Below are 19,468 nucleotides of genomic sequence, written 5' to 3' on the forward strand. Positions count from 1 at the left end.
CTCCTCCAAAATCACTCTGCACTCCTCGTCGAACCATTCATTCCGTCGACTTCTTTCCACGTACTCGATGGTGCTCTCGGCTGCGTCGGTGATGGCTGTACTCCAGCAGTCCTCTAGAGGGGGCACATCGAGCTCGCCCTCCTCTGGCAACGTTGCCTCGAGATTCTGCGCGTATGCTAAGGCGACATCCGGTTGCTTCAGTCGCTCTAGGTTGTACCGTGGCGGGCGTCGGTACCGTACATTGTTGATGACGGAAAGTTTTGGGCGCAGTTTGACCATCACCAGGTAGTGGTCAGAGTCGATGTTTGCGCCACGATAGGTCCTGACGTCGATAATGTCGGAGAAGTGCCGTCCATCAATCAGAACGTGATCGATTTACGATTCCATCTGCTGTGGTGATCTCCAGGTGTAACGATAGGGGAGGTGGTGTTGGAAGAAGGTGCTACGTATGGCCATGTTCTTGGAGGCGGCGAAATCGATGAGTCGTAGGCCGATCCCGTTCGTCAGCTGGTGGGCGCTGAACTTTCCAATCGTCGGTCTGAATTCCTCCTCCTGGTCTACCTGAGCGTTTAGGTCTCCTATGATGATCTTGACGTCGTGGCTTGGGCAGCGATCGTACTCGCGGTCGAGCTGCGCGTAAAATGCGTCCTTGTCATCATCAGTGCTTCCGGAGTGAGGGCTGTGCACGTTGATTATGCTAAAGTTGAAGAATCAAACATTTAAACTGTCAAATTAACCGGGTTGCCAAACATGCCATTATTCAAATGCAAACAAAGTCAATTCAATGACAGCACCCTTGGCACAGCTGCGACACACGCGAGGCACACTAAGAAAAAAGTTGGCGCAAAATAAGTGTATAGAGTGACCATCCGTTTCGATTTCAAAACTTTGCATGGCGAGTTAAGGGAGTGAAATCTTAAAATGCTTCATAGCTTTTATTATTTTTCGATGGTTCTACGAGCTATAAAAAAAAACTCACAATTAAAACCATGGGAACCTGCTTACTTTGATTGCATTGATGCTTTCAAAATTCGATCGCCAAACATTGTAAGCCTTGCAGCTAAATCACAGGTCCAGGGTAGGAGACGGTAACAACTGAACACTTTCGCAAATCAAACGCAACTCAACCACTTATCCGGTGTAACAAGCTGAAAAGAATGTCTTCTTCTCGGAAGCGCGTGAGCACGCGAGCATGCACATCGCACAGTCATGCTACTTTGTCTACTGGCGGTTTCACATATCTTAAAAGCATAAAATCAACTCACGCAACGTGATCGAGATGCTTGTACTGGTACATGAAAAATGCAAAAAGGAAAACAACTACGCTTCTGCGTCATAAAAGGAGTACCTACCTAGGCATCTGCAAGTTAGCTGCAGCGTTATTCAATAAATTCCGATCGCGCAATATCTTTCTATCTTCCCCCGGGGTGGTGGCCTGCCGGCCGCCTTCCTGCTCCCGTCTGAAATCGCTTAAAACCGAACTGAAATCTAACCTCTTCTGCAGTTGTTGTTGTTGTTGTTGTTGTTGCTGTTTATGTTGCTTTTGAAAACACACAATCAAGTAGGCTCTGATGGTTGCCCAGCAGCGTGCTCAACTTCGATTTGAACGAAAGCGAAAGTGATTTGAAGACCGCACGCACGCATGCGGTTACGCCGAGGCAAGATCGGATCCCCGCGTGATTGAGAGTAGGAATACTGCGTTACATATAGACAGACACCACTTGAGGCCGTCGGGACGGGACGGAGAACAACTTCCCGATTGGTGTGTTTGCTTTGCGAAACGATGCCACTACATAGTAAGGCTCGGAAGATCATAAACTTCCATTAAGTAATTGGAAGAAAAGCGGTTGCGCCAGTTCAAAACTTGTCTGGCTCGTTCGCGCAGAGTTGCCATTTCAGATCGCGTGCAAATAAATAGTTGTCACCGTCGCCCGGCGACGAGGACCGGCGCAGCTGGAGTCGACTACTTGGATGGCCGACAGCAGCTGTATTTTTGTTGGGCGAAAGGAGCAAAAATAAAAGTTCATCACTTCAAGCTTCTCCGGTCAGTCTGGTTGTCACTTTTATCCGCAAGTGTCATCATACACATGGAAATTTTGTAATGGGAAAAGGTTTGAAAATGACTAATCGAATTCTTTGACCACATAGCAGACATGCCCGCAGAGCCCGTATCTTGTCATCGACGTCAAAGTTGACACGCAGGCACGTGTGCGAATTGTGCACGCTTTTCGAGTAGGCCTAGTAGACATCGACTTTAGAACGGTCGACAAGCCCACTTGGATGCTAGTGAACTGTCATTCGTTCTCGAGGGGTGAGTCAGAGCCATGTGCGAGCACGCGAGAGCGATTTGCTCGAAGCTCAGAAGATACAGAAAGAATGTTTGCAGCAGCAGCAACTGCAACTGAAGTTCGGTCCGTTCCTTGATAGCTGGCGAATGCAATGAGCCATGATTTATGACACATTGCAACACTCCTGCGCTGCAGCAAACGCTTGCATTTCTTAGTGCAGCACGGTGCAGATCGGTGAATGTCGTCCGTGGATGGATTGCGTTCACTCTTGTTTCAAATGAGCTTTTTTCTTTCTTGAAGGACCTCTACAATGTCATTTTGAGGGCAACTTGTTTGTTGCAGCACCAGCAAGTGAGCGGCGCCGTTCTTGGCCCGCCACAAGTACCATTCATAAAATTAAAAAGTGCTCTGTCACCGTTCAACATCGCCGTTGACGAGAAGAGCTGCACTAACAGTCTCTGTGTCGAATGTATAATGCCAATTTACGCAAACCAACTCTATTAGCGGAGCTCCCACCTTCCCTAAAAAAAACGCTCTCAGCTGTGCAAAGTCTAGGTCGTAATTCGCCGTAGCTTATTATGGACTTTTATTGACTTCTTCTCTTTCGTTTGTCTTCCTCTACGCCTACACAGGTTACTGGCAATAATATCGACGTTCGTTGCAGTCCATTCACAATACCTGGCCTTCGATCAGCATGCTCCTGAGTGCGCCCTCTATGTCAGCGGTCCTGCCAAGTCGTCCGCCTTCGACTACAACCTAAATCTGTTCCGTGGAACGTCGTAAGTACCCATTAAACTCATTGGCCAACCTTACAACATATAAACAATTGTCCTTCTCCAATCGTAGAGCTCCGGTGCACACCGAACCGACGTCATGCATCACGTTCGATGCCATCAACCAGGCCTACTTGGATGCTCGCAAGCGCATCCGCGTGTCTCAACCGAAGGGTGACTGGAAAACGGAAGATATCGCCACCGTCGGCGAACTGCTGCTGGACATCTCCATTCAGCTCGCCAGGACGTAAGTTCCGTCAACTCCTCACAACTCGCGTCCCCGGTGATAATTGAGCTTCTATTTCCCTTTACAGGTACGGCCTGTCGTACGAAGAAATCGAAAAGGGTCTCCCGTCGATCGATACTTCGAAAACATTGATCCGCGAAGTATGTCCAGCGTTCCTGTCCGGCGTCGAGTGTCGCCCGGGCAAGTACCGCCGTGTCGATGGACTGTGCAACAATCTGAAGCATCCCACGTGGGGAGCTGCCATGACTCCGTTCCAGCGTCTGATCGGTCCACTGTACGCCGACGGTATCAACGCTCCCAGAATATCCGTAACCGGCCGTGACCTTCCACTGTCCCGTGTCGTGTCCCGTACCATTCATCCCGATGAGGGCTACCATGACCATGCCGGTACCGTATTCGTCATCGCGTGGGGACAGTTCATGGATCACGATTTTACCCTGACCGGAACTCCACTGGACCCGATCAACCGCAACGATCCGGAAGAATGCTGCAAGCGTCCACCTCATCTCAAGCATCCGTACTGTAACGAAATCCGCATCCCCGATGACGATTACTTCTACCGGCTGTTCAACGTTAAGTGTATCGACTTCGTTCGTGGTTTCCCATCGCCCCGCGCTGGATGTCGCTTGGGATCGCGTCAACAGTTCAACACCCTCACCTCGGTTATCGACGGCAACACCATCTACGGAGTCAACGAGAAGTTCACCCGTAAGCTGCGTACCGGCTACAACGGTCTGCTCCGCATGAACCCCGTCTTCGCGGAATACGGTCTGAAGGACCTCCTGCCACTGAAGCTGGACATTCCGGATGAAGGTTGCACCCGACCAAACAAGAGCATGTTCTGCTTCGAAGCCGGTGAGATCCGTGTCAACGAACAGCTAGTCCTAACCTGTATGCACACCCTGCTGGCTCGTGAGCACAACCGTATCGCGACGGAGCTTGGCCGCATCAACCCACACTGGGATGACGAAACTCTGTTCCAGGAAACTCGCCGTATCAACATCGCTATCATCCAGCACATCACCTACAATGAATTCTTACCGATTCTGCTCGGCAAAGAAGTGATGGAGAAGTTCGGCTTGCTTCCACTGAAGGAAGGCCACTGGGATGGATATGATGAGAACATCAACCCTGCCATTATTGACGCTTTCTCCGCCGCTGCCTTCCGTTTTGGTCACTCGCTGCTGCCGACGGCCATTGAACGCTGGTCCAAGGCTCACAAGTTCATCGCCTCCAAGCGTCTATCGGATCTGATCCGTCGGCCGTACGATCTGTACCGTGCTGGTGTGTACGACGAATACCTGATGGGTCTGATGAACCAGGTTGCCCAGGCTATGGACGACTCGATCACCCAGGAAGTCACCAACCATCTGTTCAAGAAGGAAGGCGCCCGCTTCGGTATGGATCTGGTGTCGTTCAACATGCAGCGAGGTCGTGAGTTTGGCGTCCCTGGATACATGGAGTTCAGAAAGTTCTGCGGACTGCCGACGGCCGACACCTTCCAGGAGCTGTTCGGATCAATGCCGAATGAGACCGTTCGGCGGTACGAGAGCATCTTCGAGTAAGTTTTTGAACCGCATAGTTTTCGGACACAAACTAATCGCTTATTCAACAGACACCCATCGGACGTGGACCTGTGGTCGGGCGGTGTGTCCGAGCGCTCGCTGCCGGGATCTATGTTGGGACCGACCTTCGCCTGTGTCATCGCCACCCAGTTCAGTTACGTCCGACGTGGCGATCGGTTCTGGTACGAGCTGCCCAATCAGCCGTCATCATTCACCCCAGAACAGCTGCAGGAAGTCCGCAAGGCCAAGCTGGCGCGGCTCATCTGCGACAACACCGATCTGATCGATACGGTGCAAATCTACCCGATGGTGTTGCCCGATCACGAAATGTAAGTTCGCTTCGAGTTATGGCAACTGTCAACATTAAATATTCACTCCTTCAAACAGCAATCCAAGAGTGCCATGCAAGAGCGGAATCCTTCCTACGATGGATCTAACCAAGTGGGCCGACTACGGTCACGAATCTCACTCACCTCATCAATATGTAAGAACATTGTAGTTTTTGTCGGTCCCCTCAATTCAAACTTTTCCCCCTCAATTACAGCAATTCCTCAACGAATTAAATGAGAACGGCGGCTTCAAGAAATAAATTCGTCTGAATCCCCAGCATTTTCTCAGAGCCCACTGCCGTCAGCCGAGTAGGCCATGCTAGAAAATCATGAGAGTGAGCGCGAGTGAAAGAATTATCCGAACTACGTCAGCCGCGAGAGGAAAACAAACGGGATAGAAACCATTTCAGAGATTATAAGCTAGATAATTCATATTATTTTTATTTTTTTTAATAAGCCAATCTACGTTTACTCACTGTTGTACCTTTTACCCTTCTATTTTATGATTTTCGATCGTCTCTTTCCTTCTTTCGCGAGATTTTCGCTTATCTGATCTTTGTCCTCTTATCGTTTCTCATTGTATTATACACATTTTATTATCACCATGGCACCTGTGCAAACCACAAACCGATAGTGACAAGCAAGGTTATGTTTGGACGTTTTCCCGCATCCTTCATTCACATTTTTCTCTCTCCATTTATTGAGTTTTTGTTTGATAATGTTTTAGAAATTGTATTTTATGGAAATTTCAAGCTGGAATGACTTCCTTCCTTTCCCCCCGTTGAAATTAGTTTCTAAGTTCTCCCTTATTTTTGTTATAATTTTTTTTAGCGAAAAACAAACGAAATTTTAGAACAACGAGCATTTAGTACCAGATAACCTGCTATTGCACAAAAACGCTTCCAACTTCGAGTTTCGTTTGGGAAAAGTGTAGAAACTGTAAATTTTTCACACTCACACATCACACGCGAGGCGGTCTGGAGACAGCGGCCAGCGTTTTCCTTTTCGCCGATGAAAACCAGTTTTCACGATTGCGCAAAGCCCCCTGCAAACCTGTCTTCCAGTCGATGTGTGCCGTCGTCGGTCACCAATGGTAACCGCGCAGTGTGACAGTCGTTGTCGTTCGTTTCGCAGCCTTCTTTGATGCGGCGATGATAAAATTTAATCGCGAATGACACTGAATAAGAGTGGCAAACTCTTATGATGGCGAAGAAAAAAAAACATTGAACATAATGTTTTGTTGTTTTTTTTTTCTCGTAATGAAAGACTAAACATACCGGTTTCGATGCAGTTTGCGTCCACGTTTTGTGTAAACTTTTTCAATGACATCATAATGGCGGACGACGGCTGGGTTTGGTGGCGAAAGTACAAATGCTTCTACGCGGAAAAGGAAATTTTCTTCACGGGCTTGTCGTTGAGAAGGAAGGTATTATACCTAACATCAGTTAGAAGAAGTGTAATAGTGTAGCCATTTTCTCTCTTGTTTTTGTGTAATATTTATGTAAATAATAAAACTTTTAAGTAACATTAAATGTGGCGTTGGTTGATTTATTGAGCAATTTCCAAATGACGCATATGATGACAGTTGGTTAAAAACCAAGCCCCATTAAACACTTGCCTCCGACTATGACTTCCGTACAAGATATTTAGAATAAGATTGGAAAATAGTCATCTAGTTTAGACGAATCAAGTGCAATGCATTTCTTCGAAAATTTAGAAAACTTCTAAGGCAATTCCAGAAAAACTCAAAGGATTAGAGAGGGGAATGTAAAAGGACCTTATTCAAAGCTACTTACAATGCAGATGAATTCTAGGCTTCTAGCGAAGACAACAAATCAACTCTTTCATTTTCTCATACGAACGCTATGAGACAGGTACAGTCGCGTCATCTGCCGCTCAAAGGTAAATGCTTCGAACGAATTTGATAGCAAATATTACATCCTCAGATGAATGGTTTGTGTATTTGCTCATTTTTCAATGCGTTGTTTCCACCTTCACTCAAGCGCAGCACCATTGTATCTGTCGCTTGGATCCTGGCAAAGTTGCCAGTCTTCTTGATTTGTTGTCTTCGCTTCTACATGCTATTTCAAAACTACCCAAATTTGGGTAGAATCCACCCAGATCCGTCAAAACTGAACCTACCCAAAAATGGGTAAACTGTGTTGGGAGTGACAAGTTGACAAATGAACAACATTGATATCAATCCGATCGACGTCCCTGGATTGTCGATAGTGGTTGTTCCAGCCACATGACAAATGACAATCGGTCCTGGCCGATGGATCAGAGACAATGTCGGGTGGACTCGGTAGTGGCACGGTGAAGTGTGTGAGTGGAGATGGAACTCTCATGGACATTCCGTTCAAAGACGTGCTCTACATGCCGTCGCTGGAAAGTGGACTTCTTTCGGTACGGAAGCTAGTGAAGAAAGGACTAAAAGTGGAATTTAGTGGTGATCGATGTGAAATCATATCGGCACAAGGCAAAGTATTAGCAGTAGCGGAACCCCGTGGAAATTTGTTCGCCTTGAAATTTGCAGTAGAAGCTCGGTTGGGCAAGGAGGCTCGACACCTGCAGAACTGCCAGCATACCTGGCACCGTCGGTTCGGACGCAGGATTAGATAAAAAGTACTGGGGGGAGGCGGTAGCCACCGCTGCGTATTTGCAAAATAGATTGCCATCTCGTGCTGTTGATAGAACTCCTTTCGAAAGGTGGTTCGGCAAGAAACCTACACTAGCTCATTTGAAAGTGTTTGGTTGTCCTGCGTTCGTCCACATCCCGGACGTTAAACGTTCCAAGCTAGACAGTAAAGCCCAGAAGCTGATTTTCGTGGGTTACTGCAGTGATAGGAAGGCTTACAGGTTCTTGAACACCGAGACAGCTGCAATCACCATTAGTCGTGATGCTCGGTTTGTAGAGATTCAGGAGGAGCCACCATAGAGGTAACTCTAAGACCAGAAGGTCCCGAAATAACGTGCACAAGTTTTTGGCTCAGCTCTGGTACTCTCTTCGGTCCCAAGCTAATCGATTCACCCCTCGAAACACAGGAAAAACCAATAACCCCTCATTTTATCTGTCAAACTTTCATAGCGAATCAAAACAAACATTGCGTAGTACTAGAATTTCGACTAGAATGGGATACGTTAATCGTTTGCTTAGGACCAATAGGCTAGTGAGCCAATTTAAAATCGTTAGTTTCGTATTGATTGTTGGAGCCACCGACGCCTCCAACGGAAGAACTTGTTGAAGTCGAGATCACGAGCAACGGAAGTCAGTAGCAAGAAGATGTGTCAAGTCCTGGACAGTCTCAAAGCGAGGACGAATCGGAAGATAACACGGATGCCGAGCAAGAACAGCCCGATCAAACGGATGCGCCAGTGCAAGAAGGTCTAAAGAGGAGCACCCGAGGCGTGCTGCCAAGGCGGTTCGCTGACTATGAAGTCAACGCAGTCATGTTGGTCCAGGAGGAGCCAGTGTCGTACGAAGAAGCCATATCTGGTCCGGAGCAAGAGTTGTGGAAGGCCGCGATAACGGAAGAATACCAGTCGCTGATGGAGAATCGAACGTGGATACTCGTTGAGCTACCTGCTGGTCGTGCTCCTATAAGCTGCAAGTGGGTATATAAGAAGAAGCACGACAGCGTGAGCAACGTGTCTCGGTTCAAAGCGCGACTTGTAGCAAGAGGGTTTTCGCAGAAGTTCGGAGTAGATTATGATGCCGTTTTCGCTCCGGTGGCAACTCAGACGACTTTGCGGATTCTCCTAACGATCAGTCAGTTCATCACCTGGACGTCAAGTCTGCTTATCTACACGGCAAGCTGAAAGAGGAAGTGTACATGCAGCAGCCTAAGGGATTTGTAGTTCCAAAGAAAGAGAAACTGGTCTGCAGGCTCGAGCGCAGCCTGTACGGTCTAAAGCAGGCGGCACGTGTGTGGAACTTTACGATCAGTTCGATGCTGAAAGAGCTTGGTTTCTTGCAATCGGGATCAGATCCGTGCCTGTACGTGAAGGTGTTGCCGGACGGCGAAGTCGTGTACCTCGTTATCTATGTTGACGACATGGTAGTCGCGAGCACAACTCAGAAGGAGATCAAGCGAATCGAAGCTGAATTGCAGAAGAAGATTTCTTTGACTTCGCTGGGAGAGGTAAACCAGTTCCTTGGAGTTCGAGTGTCAAGAGACCGTGAAGGGTACTTCTGTTTGGACCAGAAGGTTTTCATCCAGGTGCTTGCGCAGCGTTTCGGTCTGCAGAACGCGAAAGGCTCGAGTATTCCGCTCGATCCTGGGTATTACCGCAGTCGGGTAGGCAGCCCGAAGCTGGACACGAACCAGCACTACCACAGCCTGGTAGGTGCGCTGTTATATGTTGCAGTGAATACAAGGCTGGACATCGCCGCAAGTGTTTCGATCCTGAGCAGGCAAGTTAGCTACCCAACGGAGATCGACTGGGTCGAACTAAAACGCGTTGTTACGATATCTGCTGAAGACTGCCGACTGCAAGCTGAAACTGTCAGCTGCGAACGGTGAACCATTAACTCTCATTGGTTACTGTGATGCTGACTGGAGTGGTGATCCCTCGGACCGCAAGTCAAATTCGGGATACATGTTCCAGTTGGGAAGAGCTACGATTTGCTGGGCAAGCCGCAAACAAACAAGCGTGTCTTTGTCTAGCATGGAGGCCGAGTATATGGCACTGTCGGAAGCATGTCGAGAGTTGGTTGGGCTCCGGCAGCTTCTTAAAGAGATTGGGGAACCTCAACGTGAACCCACTGTAGTACTGGAGGACAACCGCAGCTGCATTGATTTTGTGGAAACAGATCGCAAGTCCAGACGCTCGAAGCACATAGATACTAGGATGCACTACACCAAAGATCTAGCTGACAAGGGAGTAGTGGTGCTTCGTCACTGTGGCACAGAGGAGATGGATGCAGATGTCCTAACGAAGCCGTTGGGTCCTGTTAAACAGAAACGTTTTGCGCTGGTGATGGGCTTGGTCGCTACCGATGATCCGGCCACACCGGCTGCCTGAAGAGAGAACATCGAGGAGGAGTGTTAGATATAAAAGGTGGGGGCGATGTTTCCATCAACGCCGTCACTGCACCCCAATGCTGCTAACGTCAAGGTAACGATCACTTTATCATTCTCTGTCAATAACCGAACAATAAAGACGTGTGAAACTAATAGCATAGAGGTAACTCTAAGACTGGAAGGTCCCGAAATAACGTGCTCAACTTTTTGGCTCAGCTCTGGTACTCTCTTCGGTCCCAAGCTAATCGATTCACCCCCCGAAACATAGGAAAAACCAATAAACCCTCATTTTATCTGTCAAACTTTCATAGCGAATCAAAACAAACATTGCGTAGTACTAGAATTTCGACTAGAATAGGGTACGTTAATCGTTTGCTTGGGACCAATAGGCTAGTCAAGTAGTGAGCCAATTTAAAATCGTTAGTTTCGTATTGATTGTTGCTAATAGTCCGTGTTGCGTGTTATTTTCACTGTCGCGAAACGCCATTGGAACTTCGGTCGGTTGTGTTCTCCGTGCTGCGCTACCTGTTGGGTTGTCCGGTTCTATAACCGGTCCGCTGGTGTCCCACAGAATCAACCGGTGGAAACTAACGATTTTAAATTGGCTCACTACTTGACTAGCCTATTGGTCCCAAGTACATCTATTAGCGTATCTCATTCTAGTCGAAATTCTAGTACTACACTATGTTTGTTTTGATTCGCTATGAAAGTTTGACAGATAAAATGAGGGGTTTGTGGATGTTCCTTTGTATTGAGGGGTGCATCGATTAGTTTGGAACCGAAGATAGTACCAGAGCTGAGCCAAAAATTTGAGCACGTTTCTTTGGGACCTACTAGCATAGAGGTAACTCTAAGACCACTGAGTCCCGAAGAAAATCATTATTATTTTTGGCTCACTCAGTACCAGAACAACGGTCCCAAGCAGTCCCAAGCTATTTCACTCACCCCTGCATGTTCTGCATGAATCCACACACCTCTGATGTTATCTGTCAAACTTTCATAGCGAATCAAAACAAACATAGTGTAGTAATAGAATTTCAACTAGAATAGGGTACGTTAATCGTTTGCTTGAGACCAATAGGCTACTAAAGTGGTGAGCCAACTTAAAATCGTTAGTTTCGTATTGATTGTTGCTACTAGTCTTAGAGTTACCTCTATGCTAGAATGGTTTACGTTAATCGATTTGCTTGGTCAAGTAGTGAGCCAATTTCAAATCGTTAGTTTCCACCGGTTGGTAAAGCCCAAGGACGGTCATTCCAGTCGGGGCCAAGAAGAACGGAAAGCGAGTGCAGTCGATGCGGCTCGTACCGACATTTGAGTGATGATCAAAGTTGCCAAAACCTCACTAGGCTCGCTGCAATAGTTGCGGAAAAATAGGCCACTTCGGTTGGAAATGCCGAGCGGGAATCTACAAGCGATTCGGTCATCATGAGACCTGAAAGAAACCGAAGGACGAAGCCAATGTCGTCACCTCTGGAGATGATTGGAACGAAGAATTCTCTTCTTACGCTAGTGAGAAACTGCTTCGTGCTCTAGTCATTCTTGAGTCCAACATTTCTATCGAGGGATTGAAAACCAACCACTTATGCGGAGTTTTTCGTGATAGAGAGTGCCAAGAAGTCGTTGTTGACCAAAACAACTGCTGAAGAGCTGAATGTGTTGAAAGTTGGTTTAGATGTCTACCAAGTAGAAAAAACTGTGAACCCCCTCCCGAAGTTCCCCAATGTGCGGGGTAAGCTCTCAGTGGAACCCATGAAAGATAAGGTTGATGAGAAGATTCAGGAAATGCTCCAACAGGATATCATTGTTGGTCGTACCCAAGGGTAAAGATGACGTTCGGCTCTGTGTGAATATGAAGTTCCCGAATAGGGCAATTCTGATTCCTGTGATTGATACCTTGTTAACCTTCCTAATGCATTAGGAAAAAGTGACACAGGATTTTTATCCAATTTGACTATTTAGGCCACCTGGCACCGGTTTCGATAGGTCACAAAAGGACACTTCAAAGCCCTCTTGTACTGGTACCGTCCGACAGCTCAAAATTTATGATTTTATATCCAGAAGTAAATAAACATCATGCCATGGACCAGCAGAAGGATCTGGCCACATCCGGATACCCAGAACCGAATCCGGAAGGGAACAAAAAGGAAATTTCTAATCCTCATGTACTGGTACAGTCCAGCGTATCCAGATATGGTTATAAAAAGTTGTCCCACATTAAATTGCATCACGGAAAAAACGCTGTAGAAAATTACCTAGTTGACCGATTCTTTTCAAACTTTCAGAAAATACAATATAACCCATAAACCATATTTATTTCATTCAACTTCAATACCATAACCAGCTTCTTCTGTACGGAAACCCACTTTTTCTTCATGTCTTTCTCAGATTTGTCCTCCTTGGGATGCTTCCGTAGGACTTGCTTCATAATAGCCCAGTATTTTTCGATGGGCCTTAGTTCCGGTGCGTTGGGAGGTTCCCCGGGTTCATGTCCTTGGGTACGAAAGTGACCCGGTGGCTTCGTACCACTCCAGGACAACATTTGAATAGTGGCACGATGCTAGATCCGGCCAGAAGATCCTAGGGCCCTCATGTTGCTTCAACAGAGGAAGCAGACGCATCTGTAGACACTCCTTGAGATAGATCTTCCCGTTTACAGTCCCGGTAGTTACAAACGGCGCACTCCGTTTGCCACATGAGCAAATCGCTTGCCAAATCATGTATTTCTTGGCAAACTTTGAAAGTGTCTGCTTTCTTACTTCCTCCGGAACAACAAACTTGTGCTGGGCGGTGAAAAACATTAGCCCCGGAAGCTGCCGGAAGTTCGCCTAGACGTAAGTCTCATCATCCATGATGAGACAATGAGGCTTCGTCAGCATCTGGGTGTACAGTTTCCGGGCCCGTGACTTTCCCACCGTTCGTCACGATTTTGAGCCTTCTGCACTTTGTACGTATGTAGTCCCTCCCGGTCCTTGGCTCTCTGAACGAATGAGTTGGACAGATTCAACTGTTTGGCCACATTCCTGACCAAAGCATTGGGATTCCGCTTAAATGCTTTCACGACACGCTTATGATCTGGATCACTAATAGAACATCCATTCTGACCGCATTTCTCCTTCCGTTCGATGCTCAGAGTTTCGTAGTAACGTTTAATCACACGACTCACCGTTGACTGCACGATTCCGAGTTGTTTCCCGATGTCCCGATGAGAAAGTTGAGGATTGTCCAGGTGCTTGCGTGAAATCAATTCGCGACGTTGCTTTTCGGGTGACGCCATTTTTTCCAACTTTCGAAAAACTGACAGTGATAAAAATACAGTGTAAACAGTACACTCTAAACTACTTCTACCCAAATTTTCAAGAGAAAATACCCAATGGGTAATTTTCTACAGCGTTTTTTCCGTGATGCAATTTGATGTGGGACACCGTTTATCACCCTGTTGGTCCATGGCATGGTGTATATTTACTTCGGGATGGTAAATCATAAATATTGAGCCGTTAGACGGTACCAGTAAATTGCCTAAATGTCCAACCCAACTAACATTTTCAGCTTTATAAGCCAACTTTTCCAGCCTTGTGCTGTAAAGTAGCTGAAACAAAACTGCAGATACAGCTACAAGCAGAAGCCAGCAAAATAGTTTTCGAGAGCGTTTACTCAACTTTTTCACAACCATTATTCAATTTGTCATTCGTACTGTATAACAGCAGCCAATAAACGCTAATGTCACTTCTATGCAAATATTAATTAACTTTCAACTTGTAGCTGCAAAACAAAACTTATCAAGTGAATATATTACTCATTTGATGGCTTCTAAACAACCAACAACTCTTGCTCAAAAACAGAAACATCAAAAGTGCTTGTTCAACAGCTAAACAACCTGTACTCAACTAATAAATTTTGTTAGCGCTACTTTGGAAGCTATTTTACAGTCAAATAGGTTTATTTTTACACTTGTGCAGTTTACAGCTTTTACTCTGCTTCTTTACAAAGCTGAATTAACTAGTCGAGAAAAGTGATTCATGTGCACTATTATAAAACCTCTACTCAGCAATCTTGTTGTAGAAGGGCATGTACATTTGTTTACGTCTGTTCAAAGTGTTGGCGTATCGAAGTTGGTAGTATCAAGGTTCGCCAATGTGGTCGTCTCGAGTTCAATTCTAGGTTCCTCCGGTACAGTGTAAATAATTTGGTGGTATTACTTATAACTGATTTCGATTAATTTGATTCGCAGTAAAATAAACATGATATTCCTTCAACAAAAAAACGTAAAAAATATTTAACCTGGCGTCAAGGGAAAGCTGTTGTGTAGTGATTATTGGGTAATCGGGTAAAGGTTGAGTAAGCGCCTTTCAAGTTCACACACAGCTAAACAGCAGGATAACAGCTGTACAGAAGCGTAAATAGATATGCAATAAGAGCTTATCCCAACCGTCACAACAGCCATAAGTAGCCGACTAAGTTCGCCAGATTTGCTTGTACACAGCAAAAAAAAAAATGTAATATCGATCAACGTAATTCAAGCTGATGTATGAAATAATGATGTAATAGCAAATAGCAGATACAATATTACATCAATGGATGTAATTTTGTTCGCAAAATCGATGTACATCGTACAATGTGATATTACACAACCGATGGATTGACCTGGTTGCAGCAGTTTCGATGTAATATTCAACAACTTTTTTTGCTGTGTATAGAGGTTGAGTAAAGGTTTCCTCATATCGTATAACATTTAAATACAGCTTGAGGCTGTATAAATGAAATGAGGAAAGCGTTTACATTGCGAAAATTGTTAGTTAGGAACTGTTGCAATGGTGATCAAAATTAACACCGATTGCCTGCAAAAAGCGCTTTTCCTTACACAGATTTCAAATCAAACTCCATCCGGTCTCGCCGAACGGTGTTTATTCAATCACCGCGTGTGGTTAGAGGTGGTGTTCAGTCGTCATCAGCAGCAGCAGCAACAGTGCATCCGGCGCGTGGCGTTGTACATTTTTCTCCAGTACACAACGTAAAAGCTCCCCGCAAGCAGCTAGCTATCAAGACTACCCTCAAGAGCCCTCGATTCACTGAAGAAGGAGGAAGAAGCCGCACCGCTACTGATCGGATTCAGTTGCTCGTCGTGAGCCGCTGTGGGCCATCTATGCCAAGTGCGTCACCCTCGTTCCAAACAACATACAGCTCGCCAGCCTCATCCGTGTTGAACACCCTAATAGCTCAGCATTACTCAACCATCACGACAAAACGGTTCTTTTCAGGACCATCAGAAAACGAGGCGTTTCCGTGATGGTAAAAAGTGGTTTCCCTAACACAGTCGCCTAATATTGATACCGAGCACGTAATCCTACGTCAAATCTACGATCGTGTCTTGAGTACAACCAACAATCAATACGAAACTAACGATTTTAAATTGGCTCACTACTTGACTAGCCTATTGGTCCCAAGCAAACGATTAACGTGCCCCATTCTAATCGAAATTCCAGTACTACGCAATGTTTGTTTTGATTCGCTATGAAAGTTTGACAGATAAAATGAGGGGTTAGTTGTTTTTCCTATGTTTCGAGGGGTGAATCGATTAGCTTGGGACCGAAGAGAGTACCAGAGCTGAGCCAAAAAGTTGAGCACGTTATTTCGGGACCTTCTAGTCTTAGAGTTACCTCTATGGTACAACTTCTACTTTTTTGCTTTTGCTGAAGGTTGCTGTAGCTTTCTGTAAGCTGCTGTATTGAAATAATATGATTCAGAAAGTACGGGAACATACTTTTGCTTTTTGCTTTTCAGAACCTTACAGAAATGCGCATCTGAAAGTGGCCATTAATTCGGTGGAAATGGCTCGTTCGTCAAGCAATCCACATTTACATTGGAAAACAGATTTACATATAAACGGGCCTCTCGACTAGGAAATATCGCAAATCGCGTCGTTTGCTGCAGCTGCCCTGCATAATAAATATATTTATGAACCTTTCTATTACATATTAGAAACTGTAAAATTTACACAGCACTAGACTTTACTAAATAAAACAATAATATTTTTATGATGAAAATTTTGTTATTTCAATTGAAAACTTTGACATGACATTTCAACTGTATCAAACTTTCATACCAAAAAGTTTGTTGTTAAACAAAATTAAACCAGTATTAATTTCAACACTGTAATACTTTTCATTTGACAGTTGTACAATTTATTTTGAAATTTTAAACTTTAAGATTTTAAAAGTGAACCGCTTTCTACCAAAAAGAACCAATGCAAACTTTTTTTGATTGTAGCAATGACTTTTTTTTTGTGTGTATAATATATATATTATTATTTTTTTCGAGAGATCTCTAAACGCATAAGTTTTAGTTCAAAACTTTGGGTTAGAGTTCAAAAAACCATCCCTCTCATAAATATCAATGCATATCCCGCTCTGCTCCTCTCATGTACGCCGATGTGTGAATAATTCACCATAAAAAAGTTAAAGAAAAAACATCTACAACAAGAATTTTAGAGCCCACTTAAAAGTTTAAACCGACTGGCATCGTCCATGCCTCTGGCAACGCTGGCCTCTTGCTGCGACAGCATTAGTGACAGCACTGAGCATAAACTGCCAGCACCGGCGGCGGCGTCAAGCGTTCGGACGTCAACAAAAACAACACTGATGCCGAGGTGGCCGAGATCCGTCGAACAAACCCGAACGTCGTCAAAAATGGACCAACAGGTCTGTGCCATAAAAATGGGAACCCGAACGTCCTTGCTTGCAGAGTATAGAAGTCAATGGGTGGTGCATCGGTGTTGCGCGCGGAATCTACTCGGTTGAGTTCAAACAGAGGTCATTCGCCATTCACTTTCACGAGACTAGTGTTTCTGTATTTTTTTTCCACACCATAAATTGCGAACATGGAGCTAATCGGTAACGTGAAAAACTACGATTGGGGAAAACTCGACGCGGAATCGTACGTGGCCAAACTGGCCTCGGTGAACGATGGAAAGTTTGTCCTGGAAAAAGGTAAGCCGTACGCCGAACTCTGGATGGGTGATCACTGCAGTGGCCCATCGGTGGTTAAATCCAGTGGTGATGAATTGGGGGTTTTCATTCAGAAGGATTTGCCGGGAACAATCGGCGAGGGACAGACGAAACTGTCCTACCTGTTCAAGGTGCTGAGCATTCGGAAGGCGCTTAGCATTCAAGTTCATCCCAATAAGGTGAGTAATTTTGAACTCGTTTTGGTGGTAGTGTTCGTACGAATTTATAATGACGGTAAATTTTAGGAAGAAGCTGAAAAACTGCACGCTCAATTCCCGGACATTTACAAAGACCCAAACCACAAACCGGAACTGGCAATCGCTCTCACCGAGTTTCAAGCTATGTGTGGTTTCCGGCCGTATGCTGAAATTCACTCGCTTCTCACTGCTTGGCCAGAAATCGAAACCTTGCTGGGAAAGAATAACATAGAAAGTCTTGCTTCTGGCGACGAAGCCGCCCTCAAGAAGCTGTACGCCACGCTCATGCACAGCGAACCGGAACAGTTGGAAAAGTGCATATTCGGAATGGTAGCCAAAATTCAAGCAAGATCGGCTCGTTCGGATCTGGACAACCTGTTCCTTCAGCTGCACAAGGATTTCCCCGACGACGTGGGCCTCCTCTCGATCTACTTCCTCAACATTCTCCACCTGAAACCGGGTCAAGCAATCTACCTCCCTGCCAACGTTCCCCACGCGTACATTTCTGGCGATTGCATCGAATGTATGGCATGTTCGGACAATGTCGTCCGAGCCGGGCTGACACCAAAGTTCAAGGACGTCGATACTTTGCTCCGGTTGGTCAGCTACGAGGGTTCCCCGTCGGAGGCGAAACTCTTCCAACCGGTCCAGCTCGATAAGGCCAATCAGCCGTACACGAGAACGTTCATTCCAACCGTGCCGGACTTTGCCGTGGCTGAGATTAAGGTTCCCAAGGGAGTCGGCAGCTACACCATTACGAACAGGCCGAATGGATGCATTCTGTTGGTTTGTTCCGGGAAGGCTAGCCTGAAATCGGAAGCGAGCGGGGAGGAACTGCGGTTGGAGTTTGGAAAGATTGTTTTTGTGCCGGCTAAGGCAGGTGGTAAGCTTAAGTTGCAAATCGAAGATAGCGGAAGCGAATTTGTCGCTTATCAGGCGATGAGTAACGATTTTTAAGAAAGGTTTTGCAGAAGAAAACATTGGTTGGTTATAAGTATCGTTATGTAGAGTTGAATTCTGGCTTGAGTAAGGGAAAGTTGCGTTTGAACATGTTACCAATGTTTTGTGTTAATCCGGAAAGAAAGCCCTACTTAGCTAGAAATGGAAGGAAGAACAGAGCAGTCAGCAGATTGCTGGAGCTAGTGGTGCTTCGTTAGGCTGTCGATCTATGCGTTGTTTATCTTTCCACATGATGTGACTGCATTTTGGAAAGATAAACTTTTTTGCAGAAATTCCGAACTTGAATAGATTAAGGGCGTTTTTTTGAGAATTTGAACGATAAATATTCTTCAAGACTGTGGGACTTAAGAATTTCTTTCCATACAGATTCTGAAACATGAATTTCCAAAGGAATATTTCCTCAGGTTTGAAAACAAATATCAAAATTAGGGTTGATGCATGTCACGCTCTAACGGGTGGAGGGGGGGGGGGGGGTACTTTTTTCGATTTAGCGTGAGATAATCAATGCATGGGCCCTTATGAACATTGAAACATTGTCAAGGATCTTGAACTTGAAGAAAATATTCGTGATACTGAATTTTAATGAAAACTTATAAAGAGTTTTCAGTCAAACCGAATGGGACTACTACGGATAATTCGAAAATAATTCTCGATGAACATTTTAAATGGTCCTATCTGCTTTGATCGATTCTCTTCATCGATTTTCTCTGTTCATACCACTGCTATGCAAACAAATTTCGCGCAAATTCTACCACATGGTTTGATAAAGGAGGTTCTTATCTAGCGTCCAAAACGTCAAATACAACAGGGAAAGGTTTTACAGCTGAGTTATTAACGAAAGAGAAAGTCGATGAAGAGAATCGATCAATGCAGATAGGACCTCTTGAAATGTTTATCTAGAATTCCCAAGAGTATTCTTAAAGCAGGCCTGCCCAACCTTTCTTAACATGTTTTTTTTCTAAATGGCTGTATCTATGTTCGATGACCTTGTTTCAAGCTGCTTTTTATTTATTTCACATTCATTCTGGACTTTTAGGAGAACACGTCCGGTCGGGCAGCGCTGCATTAGAGAGTTCTAACT

General features: G+C 45.4%; 2 protein-coding genes across 4 annotated transcripts in view; both read left to right on the top strand.

The window, feature by feature from the left end:
• The window catches only part of cysu (Curly Su), a 52,703-nt gene extending 45,969 nt beyond the window's left edge, over window positions 1-6,734 (top strand). For all 3 annotated transcript variants that reach the window (XM_065221345.1, XM_065221346.1, XM_065221347.1), the window contains exons 3-8: window positions 2,921-3,067; window positions 3,135-3,308; window positions 3,376-4,869; window positions 4,924-5,202; window positions 5,261-5,357; window positions 5,418-6,734. In XM_065221345.1, coding sequence (XP_065077417.1) covers window positions 2,921-3,067; window positions 3,135-3,308; window positions 3,376-4,869; window positions 4,924-5,202; window positions 5,261-5,357; window positions 5,418-5,462 — 2,236 coding nt within the window. In that variant the 3' untranslated portion in view covers window positions 5,463-6,734. The remainder of the gene's footprint in view (window positions 1-2,920; window positions 3,068-3,134; window positions 3,309-3,375; window positions 4,870-4,923; window positions 5,203-5,260; window positions 5,358-5,417) is intronic.
• Window positions 6,735-16,971: 10,237 nt separating this feature from the next.
• Mpi (mannose phosphate isomerase) lies at window positions 16,972-18,427 on the top strand. The gene is made up of 2 exons (XM_065221273.1): window positions 16,972-17,409; window positions 17,476-18,427. The coding sequence occupies exons 1-2, from the start codon at window positions 17,104-17,106 to the stop codon at window positions 18,382-18,384; spliced, it is 1,215 nt and encodes a 404-aa protein (XP_065077345.1). The 5' UTR covers window positions 16,972-17,103; the 3' UTR covers window positions 18,385-18,427.
• Window positions 18,428-19,468: the final 1,041 nt, after the last annotated feature.

Source organism: Ochlerotatus camptorhynchus, unplaced genomic scaffold (assembly GCF_037179485.1).
Source record: "Ochlerotatus camptorhynchus isolate MF236.1 unplaced genomic scaffold, CSIRO-AGI_Acam_v1.1 ptg000141l, whole genome shotgun sequence".
NCBI classification, from domain to species: Eukaryota; Metazoa; Arthropoda; class Insecta; order Diptera; family Culicidae; genus Ochlerotatus; species Ochlerotatus camptorhynchus.

Coding starts and splice junctions, on each gene's coding strand:
- Mpi (XM_065221273.1), top strand. CDS start 17,104: ATGGAGCTAATCGGTAACGTGAAAAACTACGATTGGGGAAAACTCGAC. Junction 17,410..17,475: donor TTCAAGTTCATCCCAATAAG/GTGAGTAATTTT, acceptor GGTAAATTTTAG/GAAGAAGCTGAAAAACTGCA.